The following is a 16,568-nucleotide window of genomic DNA, read 5'->3' as shown; positions in this document are numbered from 1 at the left end:
TTGGTCAAGATTATGTCTTGACAGTATGACAAATACAATAAATGCTTGACTAAGATTAGTACAATATAACCTTTTACATCAAATATATATTACACCACAAGAAATAAATAGATTAAACTCAAATTTATCTGATCAATGTTTTCGATGTAATCAAGAAATTAGTACTTTTTTACACTCTACTTGGTCTTGTTCTAAAATTCAACCTTTTTGGACAAATTTAAGAGTTTTATTGGAACAAATTATTGGAATACAACTTCCACACAATCCAATATTATTTTTACTAGGCGATATTGAAGGGATAAAATCAAATTCCAAATTGAATAAATATCAGAAAGAATTCATAAAAATTGCACTGGCAGTAGCCAAAAAGGCTATTGCAGTTACTTGGAAATCGGATTCATACTTAAGCATAGATCATTGGAAGAATGAAATTTTTAGCTGCATTCCACTTGAAAAAATTACTTAAAATTTAAGAGATAAATATGAAATATTTCTGAAAATTTGACGCCCTTATTTACAAAAAATAGGATTAAATATATAGATGCTCCGAAGATAAAATTATTGGTTGTCTGGGGAAATAAATAAGTATACATATTAAAGCTATTATGAACTCCATGGAGCATGTGGGGATCTTCCGAAATCCAGAAATTCTTTCTTTTTTCCTTCTTTCTTTCTTTTTTCTTTTTTTTTCTACAGGGATATGTTGGGGGAGGGGTTAAGGGGAGGAGGGAAGGGTTGATAATTTTCTTTTTTCTTTCTGCAACCTATTTGAAAATTCAATATTTTTTTTTAAAAAAAAAGGATTTGAATCCATATCTAAATAATTACACTAGCAGGAATGATGGCAGTACAGCGATGGCTAGAGTTTCTGGAAAACACAGAATAGATACATCCCCAACATGAAGAAATATTCTAAAGGGAGGATGAGGCAACCATGGCTGCTAAGGGAAGTCAAAGAAAGCACAATGCAAAAGAGAGGGCATATAATATAGCAAGAAATAGTGGGAAGTTAGAGGATAAGGAAGCTTTTAAAAACCAACAGAAGGCAACTAAAAAAGAATACATAAGCAGAGAGATGGTGAAATATGAAGGTAAGCTAACCAATAGTATCAAAGAAAATACCAAAAGATTTTGTTATAAAGAGAGATGAGAATGGATATTGGACTGCTGAAAGATAACTTTGCATAGGTAGCAATGGGGGACAAAGAAATGGCAGACAAACTTAATAAGTATTTTGCATCAGTCTTCTCTGTGGAAGACACTAACAGTATGCTTGAAAGTGAAGTATAGTTCCTATTACTAAGGAGAAGGTGCTTGGGAAGCTGAAAGGTCTGAGGGTAGATAAGTTACCTGGAGACGTGCACTACACCCAGGTTTACAACTTCAGGTTTCTGAAATAGGTAGCTGAAAAGATTGTAAAAGCATTAGTAATGATCTTTCAAGAGCACTAGATTCTGGAATGGTTTCTGAAGATTGCAAAATTGTAAATGTCACTCCACTCTTTAATAAAGGAAGGTGGCAGGAAAAAGGAAACTATAGGCCAGTTAGCCTGACTTCATTGGTTGGGAAGATGAGGTTTCAGGGTACTTGGAGCTGCATAATAAAATAGGCCAAAGTCAGCATAGTTTCTCTTCAGGGGAAATCTTGCCAGACAAATCTGTTGGAATTCTTTGAGGAAATAACAGGCAGAACAGGCAAAGGAGAGTCAGTAGACATTGTTTACTTGAATTTTCAGAAGACCTTTGATAAGGTACCACACATGAAGCTGCTTAACAAATTAAGACCCCATGGTGTTACAGGAATGATATTAGCATGAATAGAAGATTAGCTGTCTGGCAGGAGGCAGAATCAGAATACAGTGGGCCCATTCTGGTTGGCTGTTGGTTACTGGTAGTGTTCTACAGGGGTCAGTATTGGGACCACTTGTTTTCACTTTTGTCAGTGATTTGGATGATGGAATTGATGGCTTTGTGGCCAAGTTTGCAGGCAATAGGAAGATAGGTGGAGGGACAGGTGTTGTTGAGGAAGAATGGAAGTCTGAAGAGGGATTTGGACAAATTGGGAGAATGGCAAAGAAGAGGCAGATCAAATATAGTGGAGGCAAACCTATGTTCATGCACTTTGGTAGAAGAAATAGAGGTGCAGACTATTTTCTAAACTGGGAGAAAATTCAAAAGTCAGAGATGCAAAGTACTTGGGAGTCCTTATGTGGGATTCTCTAAAGGTTAACTAGTAGGTAGAGTTGGTGGTAAGGAAGGCAAGTGCAATGTTAGCATTCATTTCAAGAATATAAGAGCAAGGATATAATGCTGAGGCTTTATAAAGCATTGGTCAAACTGCACTGTATTGTGAACAGATTTATCTAAGAAAATATGTGCTGGCTTTGGAGAGGGTCCATAGGAGGTTCACAAGAATGATTCCAGGTATGAAAGGGTTAACATATGAGGAACGTTTGATGGCCCTGGACCTACACTCACTGGAGTTCAGCAGAATGTGGGGGAATATAATTGAAACCTATTGAATATTGAAAGATCTAGATAGAGTGGATGTGGAGAGTATGTTTCCTACAGTGGGTGAGTCTAGGATCAGAGGGCACAACCTCAGAATAGAGAGACAAAGAAGGCAAATGCAATGTTAACATTCATTTCAAGAGGACTAGAATATAAAAGCTAGGATGTAATGTTGAGATTTTATAAAGCACTGGTGAGGCCTCACTTGGAGCTATTTTGGGCCCTTTAACTTAGTAAGGATATGCTGAAACTGGAGACGGTTCAAAGGACATTCAAAAAATGATTCCAGGTTTGACTGGCTTGTCATATGAAGAGCATTTGGTGACTCTGGGCCTGTATTCGCTAGAATTCAGAAGAATGAGAGGTGACATTATTGAAACCTATTGAATGGTGAAAGGCCTTGATAGAGTTGATGTGGAGAGGATGCTTCCTATAGTGGGAGAGTCTAAGACCAGAGGACACAGCCTCAGAATAGAGGGGCACCCTTTTAGAACTGATGTGAGGAGGAATTTGTTTAGCCAGAGAGTGGTGAATCTGTGGAATTCTTTGCCACAGGCAGCTGTGGAGGCCAAGTCTGCATGTATATGTAAAGCAGGAGTTGATAGATTCTTGATTGGTCAGGTCATGAAGGTACACAGGGAGAAGTTAGGAGATCGGGGCTGAGGGGAAAAATGGATCAGCCATGATGAAATGCTGGAGCAGACTCAATGGGCCAAATGGCCTAATTCTTCTCCTGGGTCTTATGGACATCCATTTAGAACAGAGATAAGAAGGAATTTCTTCAACCAGAGTGTGGTGAATCTGGAATTAATAGCTAAGGATGGCAGTGGAGACCAAGTCATTGAATATATTTAAAGTGGAGGTTGATAGTTTCTTGGTTAGTCAGAGCATCATAGGTTACTTGCAGAAGGCAGGTGAATGGAGTTGATTATAAATCAGCCATGATAGAATGGTGGAGCAGACATGCTGGACCAAGTGACCTAATTTGTTTCTATGTCTTACATCCTTATGGTATTATAATTGGAATACAGTAGAGATTCAAACCTCAGTCGCTGGGTCATACCGGCCAACACTTTATCCTATCCCACTATAATTCTTTCAAAATGTTCATTCTAGGTACTGGTGATGTTTCCTCCAAATTCCTATTAATAGTCATAGAGAGATACCGAGTACTCCAGTCTACTGTACCCATGCTGATTATCAACCACACATTTACACTAATCCCAGTTTATTTCTCCCCATATTCTCTTCAACTGTTCAGATTCTACTCCTTACCTGCATGCTAGGGACAAACTACAGAGCCCAATTAACCTACCAACATTCATCTATTTGGGATAACACTGGAACAACTGGAGGAAACCCATGTGGTCACAGGGAGAAGGAGAAAACTCCACATTGACAGTAGCCAAGGTCAGGATTAAAACCTGGGTCTCTGTGGCTATGAGGCAGAGGCTCTATTAGCTGTGCCACTCTAAAACAGATTTGTACATATATTCAGTCAAGCATTTCGCAAATTTTTCCACAGCCCACTTCAGTTGTCACTTTCTTAAAACAAAATCTCAAGGAAATTAATGAAATGCAATCTTACGTTGAACTTCATTTGCAAATTCTCAGCTGATGGAACCACCTCATTGTCACCTAGACAACATTCCAGCCTGGGCTGACAAATGGAAGATAAATACCTTCAACTTATCCAAATCTTCAAAAGGCACCACCATTCCCAGATCCAAACAAATAACATCCTCAGAATCCCCTACAGATAAAAGATCAATTTTCTTCGACTATAATGAATGCTGATGGAATATGCATTACTTGCCCCAAAAGATGAAGCTCTGACAAAACTAATCACTCTGCACCCTCCAGTATTAAGCATTTATTTGATTGTTCTTTGACTCATTATTCTGTTTTGTTTCAGAACACCAGGAGGAAAGAAATCTAATTAAATGGAATCACTCATTCCAAATTTTTCCTACAATTCACTGGTCCAATGATATTGTGATGAGGAGAAATGCCCAGTTATAGTGTCTTTAAGGTATCTTTACCACAAGGAACAGTATCATTTATATTTATTGAAGCTCATAAAGTATTCATTGGTAGACTATAAAAATGTCAAATAAATTTAAGCTAATTTTCTCACTTACAGCTTTGTAAAGGAGGTAAACTGTAAAGTGCTTTACACTATTCTTCCTAAAGTGGGCAAATGATGTAAATTGATGTTCTGTTTAGGAATGGAATTGTTTGTTAGAAGATGCCAAATGATAAAAATCTGTTGGAGAAGATATACACTGAATTGCCACTTTATTAGTTACATACAAGATTTAAGAAAGTCACCACTCAGAATATGTTCATGGTCTTCTGCTGCTGTAGCCCATCAACTTCAAGGTTCAACATGCTGTGTGTTCAGATATGCTCTTCTGCACAGCACTGTTATAACACATTCTCCTCTGGCCTCTCACACTAACAAGGCATTTTGACCCACCCACAGAACTGCTGCTCACTGGATTTTTTTCCCCTTTTTACATCATTCTCTATAAAATCTCGAATGCATGAAAATCCTAGGAGATCTGCAGTTTCTGAGACACTCAAACAACCCTATCTGACACCAACAGTCATTCCACAGTCAAAGTCACTTGGAAATGTTGTTCAGACCATTCTGGTGTTTGGTCTGAACAAGAATGAACCTCTTGACCATGTCCGCATGCTTTATACATTAAGTTGCTGCCACATGATTGTCTAATAAGATATTTGCATTAACAAGCAGGTCTACAGGCATTCTTAATAAAATGGCCACTGAGTGTATTTATGTTAGACAGGCTCATTTGAGTATAGAAAAGAAGTAGACTTGCAACTACATCATGTCTCTTAGTCTGTTTGGTAAAGTTAAGTTTGACGGATTCCTAAAGTATACAGAAAACAAAATATGGTCGGCAAATTAGTCAGATTTGCTGTGGATTAAAATAACACGGAAAATCTTCTCAAAGTTGTTCCAAAAATTTGCACCTCCGCAATTTGTCATGAATGTAACCATAGGGAGTTTGTGTGGAGAAGCAATATGTGTGCTTGTCTTTGTGTTACAAGCATTTGTCTACAATAGATGCAGATTAATATTTTAAAAATCCAATTAGCATCAAAAATGCATTAAAATCAAAATGTATGTTGGTTTTTATCATACTCAGAGTATAATTAAATGAACTGTTTGAAAATTTTGGAATTGCACAGGATACGCAATAGATATCTTTTGACCCAATATGAGCATGCTGGCAGTTATGCTTGTTTCAAGTCTTCTCATGTCCTTCCTATCCAAAATGTTATCAGCAATACTGCCTCCTTCCAAGTTATGTATTTCGCAATCTTATGACTTTAACCCCTTGTCTTCTCAGAAGAATATAAAACATAAAATCCAACTTCCCTTTAACTATATCTCTATTGTTCACCTCAACCATTCTGTTGTAGTGAGTTTCTAATGAACACTCCATTGTGTTCAACTCTCTACCCATGGCTGCATTTTCACCTTTTTTAAGAGTCCCTTTGTATTTATTCCCCTTTCCACATATATGCCTAATTGTCTACTCCTATATTTTATCCTTACCCAATTTTAAATTACTTTTAAAGCATTTGAAACTCAAGTGCCAGTAATTTACTGAGGACTGTAAGGACCCCAGTTTTAACGGGAGTGCTTTTCGAAATAGATACGTACTTTAAGATTATCTTCCAGTTCCATTCCGGAATTGTTTCTAGCACAGTTGTTGTATTCGCCTTTATAATACCTTTCGTCCATGGTTCTAAGTTTCTCAGGCTGTACCTCTATTACAGCAAAGGAGAACTCGGTGTAATTTTAACGTTTGACATAAGTGTAAAACGGATGACATTGACCCCTTTCGACTTTCCATTCCTTTGATGTCAAAGCAAGATTATTCAAAGGAGTTTAACTATTACAAATAAGTCATGGAACTTGAAGACAGACTGAAGACAACATTTTCGATCCGATCTCGAATACAGTTTAAGAAAATGGGAGAGAAGTTACTTCAGTCACCAAGTGACTAAAAAGAATGTTTCATTTTGATGACTGTTGGCAAATAGTAAGCATCAATTAAATTTGCGGTAATTTTGTGCTTATTGCGACGGTTTTGCGGCATTGTCTGCTCTGCCCGGGGTTGCGTTACGACTCTGAAAGGGCTCTATCTTGGCCCGTTAACAGCGATGCGGGAATCTGCTTTGAAACAGTCAAATTTTGCTTCTGCCCTGCCTAAGTTTAGTTTCCTTTTATTGTTCGCAACTATGTTTCTTACGGCAGCCGTGGTGATTTTCTTTCTCGTTCTCCCCTCCGAAGAAAAGAACAAAGATTTTTATACTTTTAAAACAGTGAACATCAGAGGCAAGTTAATATCACTGGAGAAGTACAGAGGGTCGGTAAGTTAGCAACTCCACGCTGTAATTAACCTAACACGGTAACAGGCTGTGCAAAGTTACCCATTTAATGAAGCAAAACTGAGTTTCGAGAATGGATGCTCTAATTGAAAAATCGGTTGACTGTTGGCTGCATCGGTAAACCGAGGAGTCGTGGAGGGGCCCTTTGAGGGCTTTGACTGTATACGTGGCACCATCAATATAAAAAAATAACCATTCTTCCCAGTCGTGCTCACTTATCGCCAGAAAACATATAGATATGCTTAAAAGCACCGAAAGGCTATCTTACACAAGTTAGCGAATGCTTCGGGCCAATCGATTGCATTTGATAAAATCCAGACATCACTTTAAAACTAACTAGTTTGAACATTCAGTCGTAGATTAACATATTAATACATATTAATACAGTTTAGAGGGAAGCCTTTGGGTCCATTCTGTTGATACTAGTTCATTATTAGAACTGACCAGTTACTTCACTCTTTGCCAGAGTAATATTTTTGCCTTTGATTTCTTTCTCTCTTTTGACCGGTTCCTTACACGGGCAGTGCATACGAGGGATCTCACTAACTTCAAATACTTTAAAACTGTCCTTCTGATGCATCTAATTATTTTGCTGATCAACTTAAATCTTTGTCCTTTTGTTAATGACTTTTTGCTCCCAGAAGCAGTTTCTACTTCCTCTGTTTAAAATCCCCTCTGTCCAAAGGAATTGATTCTGGCTTTTCCAGAGGATGTTGCTTATCTTGGTACAATTCTCTTAATCCCTTCTGCACATTCTCGCTGATTTCAATCCTGCAGAAGGGTGAGTAGAATTCGGCAGCACCCTAACCGATGATCTTTAAAGGCTAAATAGACCTATTTCAGAATCAGATTTATCGTCACTAACTAAATGTTGTTTTGTGGTGACAGTATAGTGCAAAGACATAAAACTACAAAGATAAACAATGCAAAAAGAAGGAATAATGAGGCAGTGTCCATGGGCTCACTGTTAAGAGATCTGATGGGGGGGGGGGGGGAAGCTATTTCTAAATGGTTGAGTGTAGGTCAGGCTTCTGTGATGGTAGTAGTGAAACGAAGGCATATGCCATTTGGTGAGAACTTTAGAGATGGATGTTGCCTTCTTGAGGCAATGCCTCTTGAAGATGCCCCCAATAGTGGGGAGGGTTTTGTGCCTGTGATGGGGTTGACTGAATCTGCAACCCTCTGGAGCCCTTTGCATACAATCATGTGCATTGGAGCTTCCAGACCAGACTGTGATTCACTGAGTCAGAGTACTCACCACTGTACATCTGTAGAAATGTTAAGTGTCTCTGGTGAAATACTGAATCTCCTCAAACTTGTAACAGAGTAGAGATGCTGGTGTTTTTGCTCAACTGTTCTTTGTGTTCCTGCATCTTTTTAAAAATCATATCAATTATAGTAGTTCATGTTGCTTCTTTCTAAAATAGTTGTCATGAAAACAGATTTCTTTATATTAAATTCCAAGAGACGTTAAACTCAACTCATTCGTCTAGTTATGCCTTTTTGAAATTTTATTATTATTAATTGTTATTATTATTAAGAAAACAACCTCTCCCTCAATGTCACAAAAACAAAGGAGCTGGTTGTGGACTACAAGAGGAATGGAGATGGGCTAACCCCTGTTTACATCAATGGGTCTGTGGTTGAGTGGGTAAACAGCTTTAAATTTCTCAGCATAAACATCACCGAAGATCTCACATGGTCTGTACAGACTGCCTGTGTGATGAAAAAGGCACAAAGTACCTCTTTCACCTCAGACAGTTGAGGAAGTTTGATATGGGCCCCCAAGTCCTAAGAACTTTCTACAGGGGCACAATTGAGAGTATCCTGACTGGCTGCATCACTGCCTGGTGTGGGAACTGAACCTCCCTTAATCACAGGATTCTGCAGAGTGGTGCAGACAGCCCAGCACATCTGGAGTTGTGAACTTTCCATGATTCAGGACATTTACAAAGACAGGTGTGTAAAAAGGGCCCGTAGGATCATTGGGGACCCGAATCATCTCAATCACAATCTATATTCCAGCTGCAATATTTCCATCTGGGAAACGGTACCGCAGCATAAAGTCTAGGATCAACAGGCTCTGGGACAGCTTCTTCCACCAGGTCATCAGGCTGATTAACTCATGCTGACATGAGTGTATTTCTATGTTACATTGACTGTTCTATTTATTATAAATTACTATGATAGCACATTTAGACGGAGACGTAACGTAAAGATTTTTACTCCATGTATGTGAAGGATGTAAGTCAATTCAATTCAATATTACTACTCTTCTAACCTTAGTATTCCCTGCAGTTTTTGAATTTACGTCTTGTATGCCCAAGTCCAGAAGGAGCAGTTGACCTGGGATTCAGAACGCAGAGAGCACCGTAGTGTGTATTCCTTACGTTTGAAATTGAGTTCCCTAACACTCACAGTAGTCGCTCTCTGTTGTATCTTATTTACCAATGCTTCCAGTGACTCTGACCACATTAAAATTATGGAATTGACATATCCAATATGTGTTTGTTTCCAAACATCATTGAAAGGCTAAATACAGCACATCAGATATGTTATCTTCATCTCTGAGAATTTACTCAGCAGATGATACTAAGGTGGCATTGTGGATAATGAAGTAGGTTTTCAAAGCTTGCAGAGAGATTTAGGCCAGTTAGAAGAGTGGGCTGAAAGATGGCAGATGGAGTTTAATGCTTATAAGTGTGAGGTGCTACATTTTGGTAGTACTAATCAAAGTCGGACATACATGGTAAATGGTAGGGCATTGAGGAATGCAGTAGAACAGAGTGATCTAGGAATAATGGTGCATAGTTCCCTGAAAGTGGAATCTCATGTGGATAGGGTGGTGAAGAAAGCTTTTAGTGTGCTGGTCTTTATAAATCAGAGCATTGAGTATAGGAGTTGGGATGTAATGTTAAAATTGTACAAGGCATTGGTGAGGCCAAATTTGGAGAATTGTGTACAGTTCTGGTCACCAAATTATAGGAAAGATGTCAACAAAATAGAGAGAATACAGAGGACATTTACTAGAATGTAACCTAGGTTTCAGCACCTAAGTTACAGAGAAAGGTTGAACAAGTTAGGTCTTTATTCTTTGGAGCGTAGAAGGTTGAGGGGGGACTCTAATAACTCTATCAAGCTATTTAAAATAATGAGGGGGATAGATAGAGTTGACGTGGATAGGCTTTTTTCATTGAGAGTAGGGGAGTTCTAAACAAGAGGACATGAGTTGAGAGTTAAGGGGCAAAAGTTTAGGGATAACACGAGGGGGAACTTCTTTACTCAGAGAGTGGTAGCTGTGCGGAACAAGCTCCCAGTAGAAGGGGTAGAGGCAGGTTTGATTTTGTCATTTAAAAAAAAAAATTGGATAGGTATATGGACAGGAAAGGAATGGAGGGTTATGGGCTGAGTGCAGGTAGGTGGGACTAGGTGAAAGTAAGCATTCGGCACGGACTAGAAGGGCCAAGATGGCCTGTTTCCGTGCTGTAATTGTTATATGGTTATATGATTTCCTTCTACTCCTTGTACACTCATGACTGTGTAGCTAAATTCCACTCTAAATCTGTTTGCAAATTTTCAGGTGATCCCACTGTAGTGGGCCAAATCTCCAAGAACAACAAGTCAGAGTGCAGGGTAGGAGATACAGAGTTTAGTAACATAGTGTCAAGGCATCAACTTTTCTCCCAACAGCACCAAATTGAAACAGCTAGTCATTGAATTCAGGAAGGTGGTGGTGGGAGTGGTTGGGGAAGGGGGTATCTGTGGGCATGTGCTTCTGTCTGTCAGTGATGCTGAGGTTGAGAGCTTTAATTTCCTAGGAGTGAACATCATCTGTCTTGATCCAACCACAGAGACATCATGGTCAATAAAGCTCACCAATGCCTGTACTTCCTCAATGCTAAGGAAAGTTTTCATGCCTTGTTGACCTTTTGCAATTTTTAGTGATGCACCAGGGAAAACATCCTATCTAGATGCATCACAGCCTGGTATTGTGGCTGCTCTGCCTGAGATCGCAAGAAACTGCAGAGAGTTGCAGACCTAGCTCAACACACGATGGAAATCAACCTCTCCTCCATGGACTGTGTCTATACTTCTCACTGTCTCAGTAAAGCAGCCAGCAAAGTCAAAGACATCACCCACCCTGGACATTCTTGAATTGAATTGACTTTATTACTTACGTCCTTCACATACGTGAGTAGAAATTTTTACATTACGTCTCCGTCTAAATATGCAATGTGCAATTATAGTAATTTATAATAAATAGAAGAATCAATGTAACATTTCTTCTCCCCTCTCCCATTGAGCAGAAGATACTAACACCTGAAAGCACATCCTACCAGGCTCAATGTTCATTTCTGCTGAATGGTCCCCTAGTATGATGAAACAAACTCTTCGCTCATAATCTACCTCATTATGACCTTGCACCTTATTGTCTACGTGCACTGCACTTTCTCTGTAGGTGCTACACTTCACTCTGCATTCTGTTTCTGTTTCTGTTACCTTGTACTGCCTCAATGCACTGTCTAATGATTTGATCTGTATGAACAGAATGCATGACAAGCTTTCCACTGTACCTTGGTACATTGATAATAATAAACCAGTCCCAATTCCAATGTCCTAAGGTTCTGCAAGGCAATGGATAAAGGCAAGTCTTCCCTGATTTTTTTTTAAATAGTGAGTGTAAGATAGCAGCCAGGAAGAAGTGGAAGAATGTGCTCAAGTTTTTCACACCTTCCACCCTTGCTTTACTTAGCAACTTAGGATGCAACTTTCTGGATCGGGTGATGTCCTAATTTGAGGATGACTAACTTTTAAATACCTCCTTTCTATCTATTGTTCTGCTGTCCCATATTACTTTTACCTCTGTCTGTATGTATTATTGACATGATCTTCTTCCTTAGTGAAAATCTCATTTAGGGCTTCTTTAAACATCCCTACCCTTATTCCTCAATTGTAGGTAATAGATCTGTATTCTATTCTTTAGCTAAACAATTCGTCTGCTCTGTTTTTATTTGCTCATTCTCCTTTTTTTCCTTTATCTTTTTGCAACACCTTGAAGTCAGGAATATTAACCGCACAATGGTGGGAACAACTGCACTTGACATCAAGAAAGATTTGACTAAGTGTGGCATCAAGGAGCCCAAATAAAACCAAAAAAGCATCAAGTGGAAAACACTCCAATGTTTGGAGTCATTCCGTGAACAAAGTGTTGTGGTTATTGGAGGCCAATCATTCCACCCCAAGGATATCATTATAGAGTTTCCAAGATGTTGTGGCAGCTCATTTCCTAGCGTATGCGAACCGACTCACAATTAGATAGCCTACGGGGGTTTGCGAGCACAGAGCTTTGGAGCCTCTTCGCCATGGGGGGCCGGTTGACAGAGGCTTAAAAGTGAGGCTGAAGTTTTCGAATAAAGTTTTTTCCTTCGACTGCAGTTACCGACTCCGTGTCGTAATTTTAGCGCTGTTTGTAGCACACCGCTACAATTGGTGACCCCGACGGTCCAAACGATTTTTGGACCAGAAATGACCGACGCCGCCTCTGTTCATGCGGTTTCGTTGAAACTGCCGGGTTTCTGGACACAGCGCCCGGACCTATGGTTCCAGCAAGCCGAAGCCCAATTCCACGTTCGCCGGATCACCTCAGAAGACACCCGCTACTACTACGTGGTGGGCTCCCTCGACCAGGACACAGCGGCCCAGGTCGCGGAGTTCGTACAGTCTCCCCCGGCAGACGGCAAGTACACGGAATTCAAAGCCCTGCTCCTCAGGACTTTCGGACTCTCACGGCGCGAGCGGGCTGCCCGTTTACTGCACCTGGATGGCTTGGGCGACAGACCTCCATCGGCTTTAATGAATGAGATGTTGTCTCTGGCCGAGGGACACACAGGCCTCATGTTTGAGCAGGCATTCCTGGAGCAGCTGCCCGAGGACATACGCCTGCTGCTGTCCGACGCGGATTTCAGTGACCCCCGGAAGGTGGCAGCCCGGGCGGACTTGCTGTGGAACGCCAAAAAGGTGAGCGGGGCGTCCATCGCACAGATCACCCAGCCACGCTCCCGGCAGCAAACCAGTCCAGGCCCGGCCGCAGAGCCCACTAACCCCCGGCCCAATGACCACTGGTGCTTCTACCACCAGCGGTGGGGCGCAGAAGCCCGCCGTTGCCGCCCGCCCTGCAAGTTCCCGGGAAACGCCAGGGCCAGCCGCCGCTGATGGCTACGGCGGCTGGCCATCGGGATAGCCTCCTGTATGTGTGGGATAGCAGGTCGGGACGCCGCTTTTTGGTCGATACTGGGGCTGAGGTCAGCGTTTTACCTCCGACAAGTTACGACACTCGCAGCAGGGCACCGGGTCCCCCCCTGAGGGCCGTGAATGGCAGCACAGTAAGGACCTATGGCACCCGTCAGGTGCAGCTACAGTTCGGCCCCAGCCAGTTCACGTGGAACTTCACACTGGCCGCCGTAGCCCAACCGCTTCTGGGTGCGGATTTTTTGCGAGCTCACAGCCTGCTGGTTGACCTGCCCAGGAAGAGACTGGTACACGCCGAGACCTTTCAGACGTTCTCCCTGGGCGCGGCCCAGTTGCCAGCCCCTCACCTCGGCTCCATCACGCTGTCCGACAACGACTTCACCAGGGTCCTGGCGGAGTTCCCATCGGTTCTGGCACCGCAGTTCACAGCAGCCATGCCCAGGCACGGCGTACAGCACCACATCCCGACACAGGGACCACCCCTCCATGCCCGTGCTCGGTGGCTTCCCCCGGACAAGCTCCGACTGGCGAAGGAGGAGTTCCAGAGAATGGAGGAATTGGGGATCATCCGGCGGTCCGACAGCCCCTGGGCTTCCCCCCTGCACATGGTGCCCAAAGCGACGGGGGGCTGGAGACCGTGCGGCGACTACCGCAGGCTGAACGAGGCTACCACACCGGACCGCTACCCTGTGCCGCACATTCAGGACTTTGCGGCAAACCTGCACGGCGCCCGGATCTTCTCCAAGGTCGACCTTGTCCGAGGGTACCATCAAATCCCGATGCATCCTGACGACGTCCCCAAGACGGCTCTCATCACCCCGTTTGGCCTCTTCGAGTTCCTCCGCATGCCGTTCGGCCTGAAGAATGCCGCACAGACGTTCCAGCGGTTAATGGACGCGGTGGGACGGGACCTGGACTTCGCGTTCATCTATTTGGATGACATCCTCATAGCCAGCGGCAGTCGTCAGGAGCATCTGTCCCACCTCCGTCAACTCTGCGCCCGACTGAGTGAGTACGGTCTTACAATCAACCCTGCCAAATGCCAGTTCGGACTTGATACCATTGACTTCCTGGGCCACAGGATTACTAAAGACGGGGCAACCCCTCTGCCCGCTAAGGTAGATGCGGTCCGCCACTTCCCCCGACCCACCACGGTCAAAGGCCTTCAGGAATTCGTAGGTATGGTCAATTTCTACCGCCGCTTCCTCCCTTCAGCTGCCCGGATCATGCGCCCCCTGTTCGCCCTGATGTCGGGTCCGAGCAAGGACATTACCTGGGACGAGGAGTCCGCCGCCGCTTTCGTTCAAACGAAGGAAGCTTTGGCTGACGCCGCAATGCTAGTACATCCCAGAATGGACACCCCTACCGCCCTCACAGTGGACGCATCAAACACGGCAGTCGGTGGGGTGCTGGAGCAGCTCATCGCAGGTCGCTGGCAACCCCTGGCGTTTTTCAGCAAACACCTGCGGCCACCCGAGCTCAAGTACAGTGCTTTCGACCGGGAACTGTTGGCGCTCTACCTGGCAATCCGGCATTTCAGGTACTTCCTAGAAGGTCGGCCCTTCACCGCGTTCACGGACCACAAACCGCTTACCTTTGCGTTTACGAAAGCATCCGACCCCTGGTCATCCCGCCAGCAACGCCACCTGTCCTACATCTCTGAATACACAACGGATGTCCGGCACGTCTCGGGTAAGGACAATGTCGTGGCGGATGCGCTCTCTCGCCCTACCGTTCATGCCCTTTCCCAAGGGGTAGACTTTGAGGCACTGGCAGAGGCACAGCAGGTAGATGAGGAGATTCCGAGTTACAGGACTGCAGTCTCTGGTTTGCAGCTCCAGGACTTCCCCGTGGGCCCAGGTGAGAGGACCCTACTCTGTGACGTCGCCACCAACCAGCCCCGTCCGGTCGTCCCCGCAGCCTGGCGGCGACGTGTTTTCGACTCCATTCATAACTTGGCGCATCCCTCCATCCGGACAACTGTCCGGATGGTTTCCAGCAGGTTCGTTTGGCACGGACTCCGCAAACAGGTCAGTGAATGGGCCAAAACGTGCATGCACTGCCAGACGGCCAAGGTTCAGCGGCACACCAAAGCCCCACCGCAGCAGTTCCATCCCGCCCACCGGCGTTTCGACCACATTCATGTGGATATCGTGGGCCCCCTGCCAGTGTCGCGCGGAGCGCGTTACCTCCTGACTATCGTGGACCGGTTCACAAGATGGCCAGAGGCGGTCCCGCTCACCGACACCACCTCCGAATCTTGCGCCCGAGCCCTGCTCGCCACCTGGATATCCCGCTTTGGTGTACCAGCCCACATTACCTCCGACAGAGGCGCCCAGTTCACCTCCAGCCTGTGGTCAGCTATGGCCAACCTTTTGGGGACTCAGCTGCACCACACAACTGCCTACCACCCACAATCGAACGGGCTAGTGGAGCGTTTCCACCGTCACCTGAAGTCGGCCCTCATGGCCCGCCTGCGAGGAGCCAACTGGGCGGACGAGCTTCCCTGGGTCCTTCTCGGCATCCGCACAGCGCCCAAGGATGACCTGCACGCCTCGTCGGCCGAGTTGGTATACGGCGCGCCCCTGGCCGTCCCCGGGGAGTTCCTACCAGCCCCGAGGGGGCAAGAGGAAGAACCCGCTGCAGTCCTGGGCAGACTTCGCGAGAAGCTCGGTAACCTGGCCCCCATACCCACTTCACAGCATGGGCGGCACCCGACCTGCGTACCCAAAGACCTACGGAACTGTAAGTTTGTGTTTGTACGAAGGGGCGGGCATCGGCCACCGCTGCAGCGGCCATACGAGGGGCCGTTTACGGTGCTCCGGAACAACGGGTCCACGTTCGTGCTGGACGTTGGGGGGAAGGAGGAGGTTTTCACGGTGGACCGCCTCAAGCCGGCCCATGTGGACCTGGCGCAACCGGCCGAGTTTCCGGCGCCTCGGCGCAGAGGCCGACCTCCCAAGCAGGTTCTGGCCCAGGCTGTGGACATTGGGGGGTGTATCGCCGGTTCTGGGGGGGGGTTATGTGGCGGCTCATTTCCTAGCGTATGCGAACCGACTCACAATTAGATAGCCTACGGGGGTTTGCGAGCACAGAGCTTTGGAGCCTCTTCGCCATGGGGGGCCGGTTGACAGAGGCTTAAAAGTGAGGCTGAAGTTTTCGAATAAAGTTTTTTCCTTCGACTGCAGTTACCACTCCGTGTCGTAATTTTAGCGCTGTTTGTAGCACACCGCTACAATGTATCCTATCAAAACCACCTCTCAAAACACAAAAATACAACTGCAGATGCTGTGGATCAAGGAATACGTACACAACGCTGGAAGAACTCAGCAGGTCAGGCAGCATCCGTGGGAAAAGAGTAGCCAATGTTTCAGGCCGAGA

General features: G+C 44.5%; 1 protein-coding gene across 3 annotated transcripts in view; it reads left to right on the top strand.

Annotated features, from left to right (window-relative positions):
• gpx7 (glutathione peroxidase 7) overlaps positions 1–16,568 on the top strand; it is a 47,593-nt gene that overhangs the window by 9,954 nt on the left and 21,071 nt on the right. For 2 of the 3 annotated variants that reach the window (XM_059984237.1, XM_059984236.1), the window contains one exon: positions 4,426–6,920. In XM_059984237.1, the coding sequence (XP_059840220.1) occupies positions 6,711–6,920 (210 nt within the window). In that variant the 5' untranslated portion in view covers positions 4,426–6,710. Of the gene's footprint in view, positions 1–1,548; positions 6,921–16,568 lie in introns of those variants that run through there. The other variant, XM_059984235.1, reaches the window with a different exon arrangement.

This window comes from Hypanus sabinus, chromosome 11 (assembly GCF_030144855.1).
Source record: "Hypanus sabinus isolate sHypSab1 chromosome 11, sHypSab1.hap1, whole genome shotgun sequence".
Taxonomy (NCBI): domain Eukaryota; kingdom Metazoa; phylum Chordata; class Chondrichthyes; order Myliobatiformes; family Dasyatidae; genus Hypanus; species Hypanus sabinus.
Note: the sequence above shows the minus strand (reverse complement) of the source record. Positions and strands in the feature narration are given on the sequence as shown.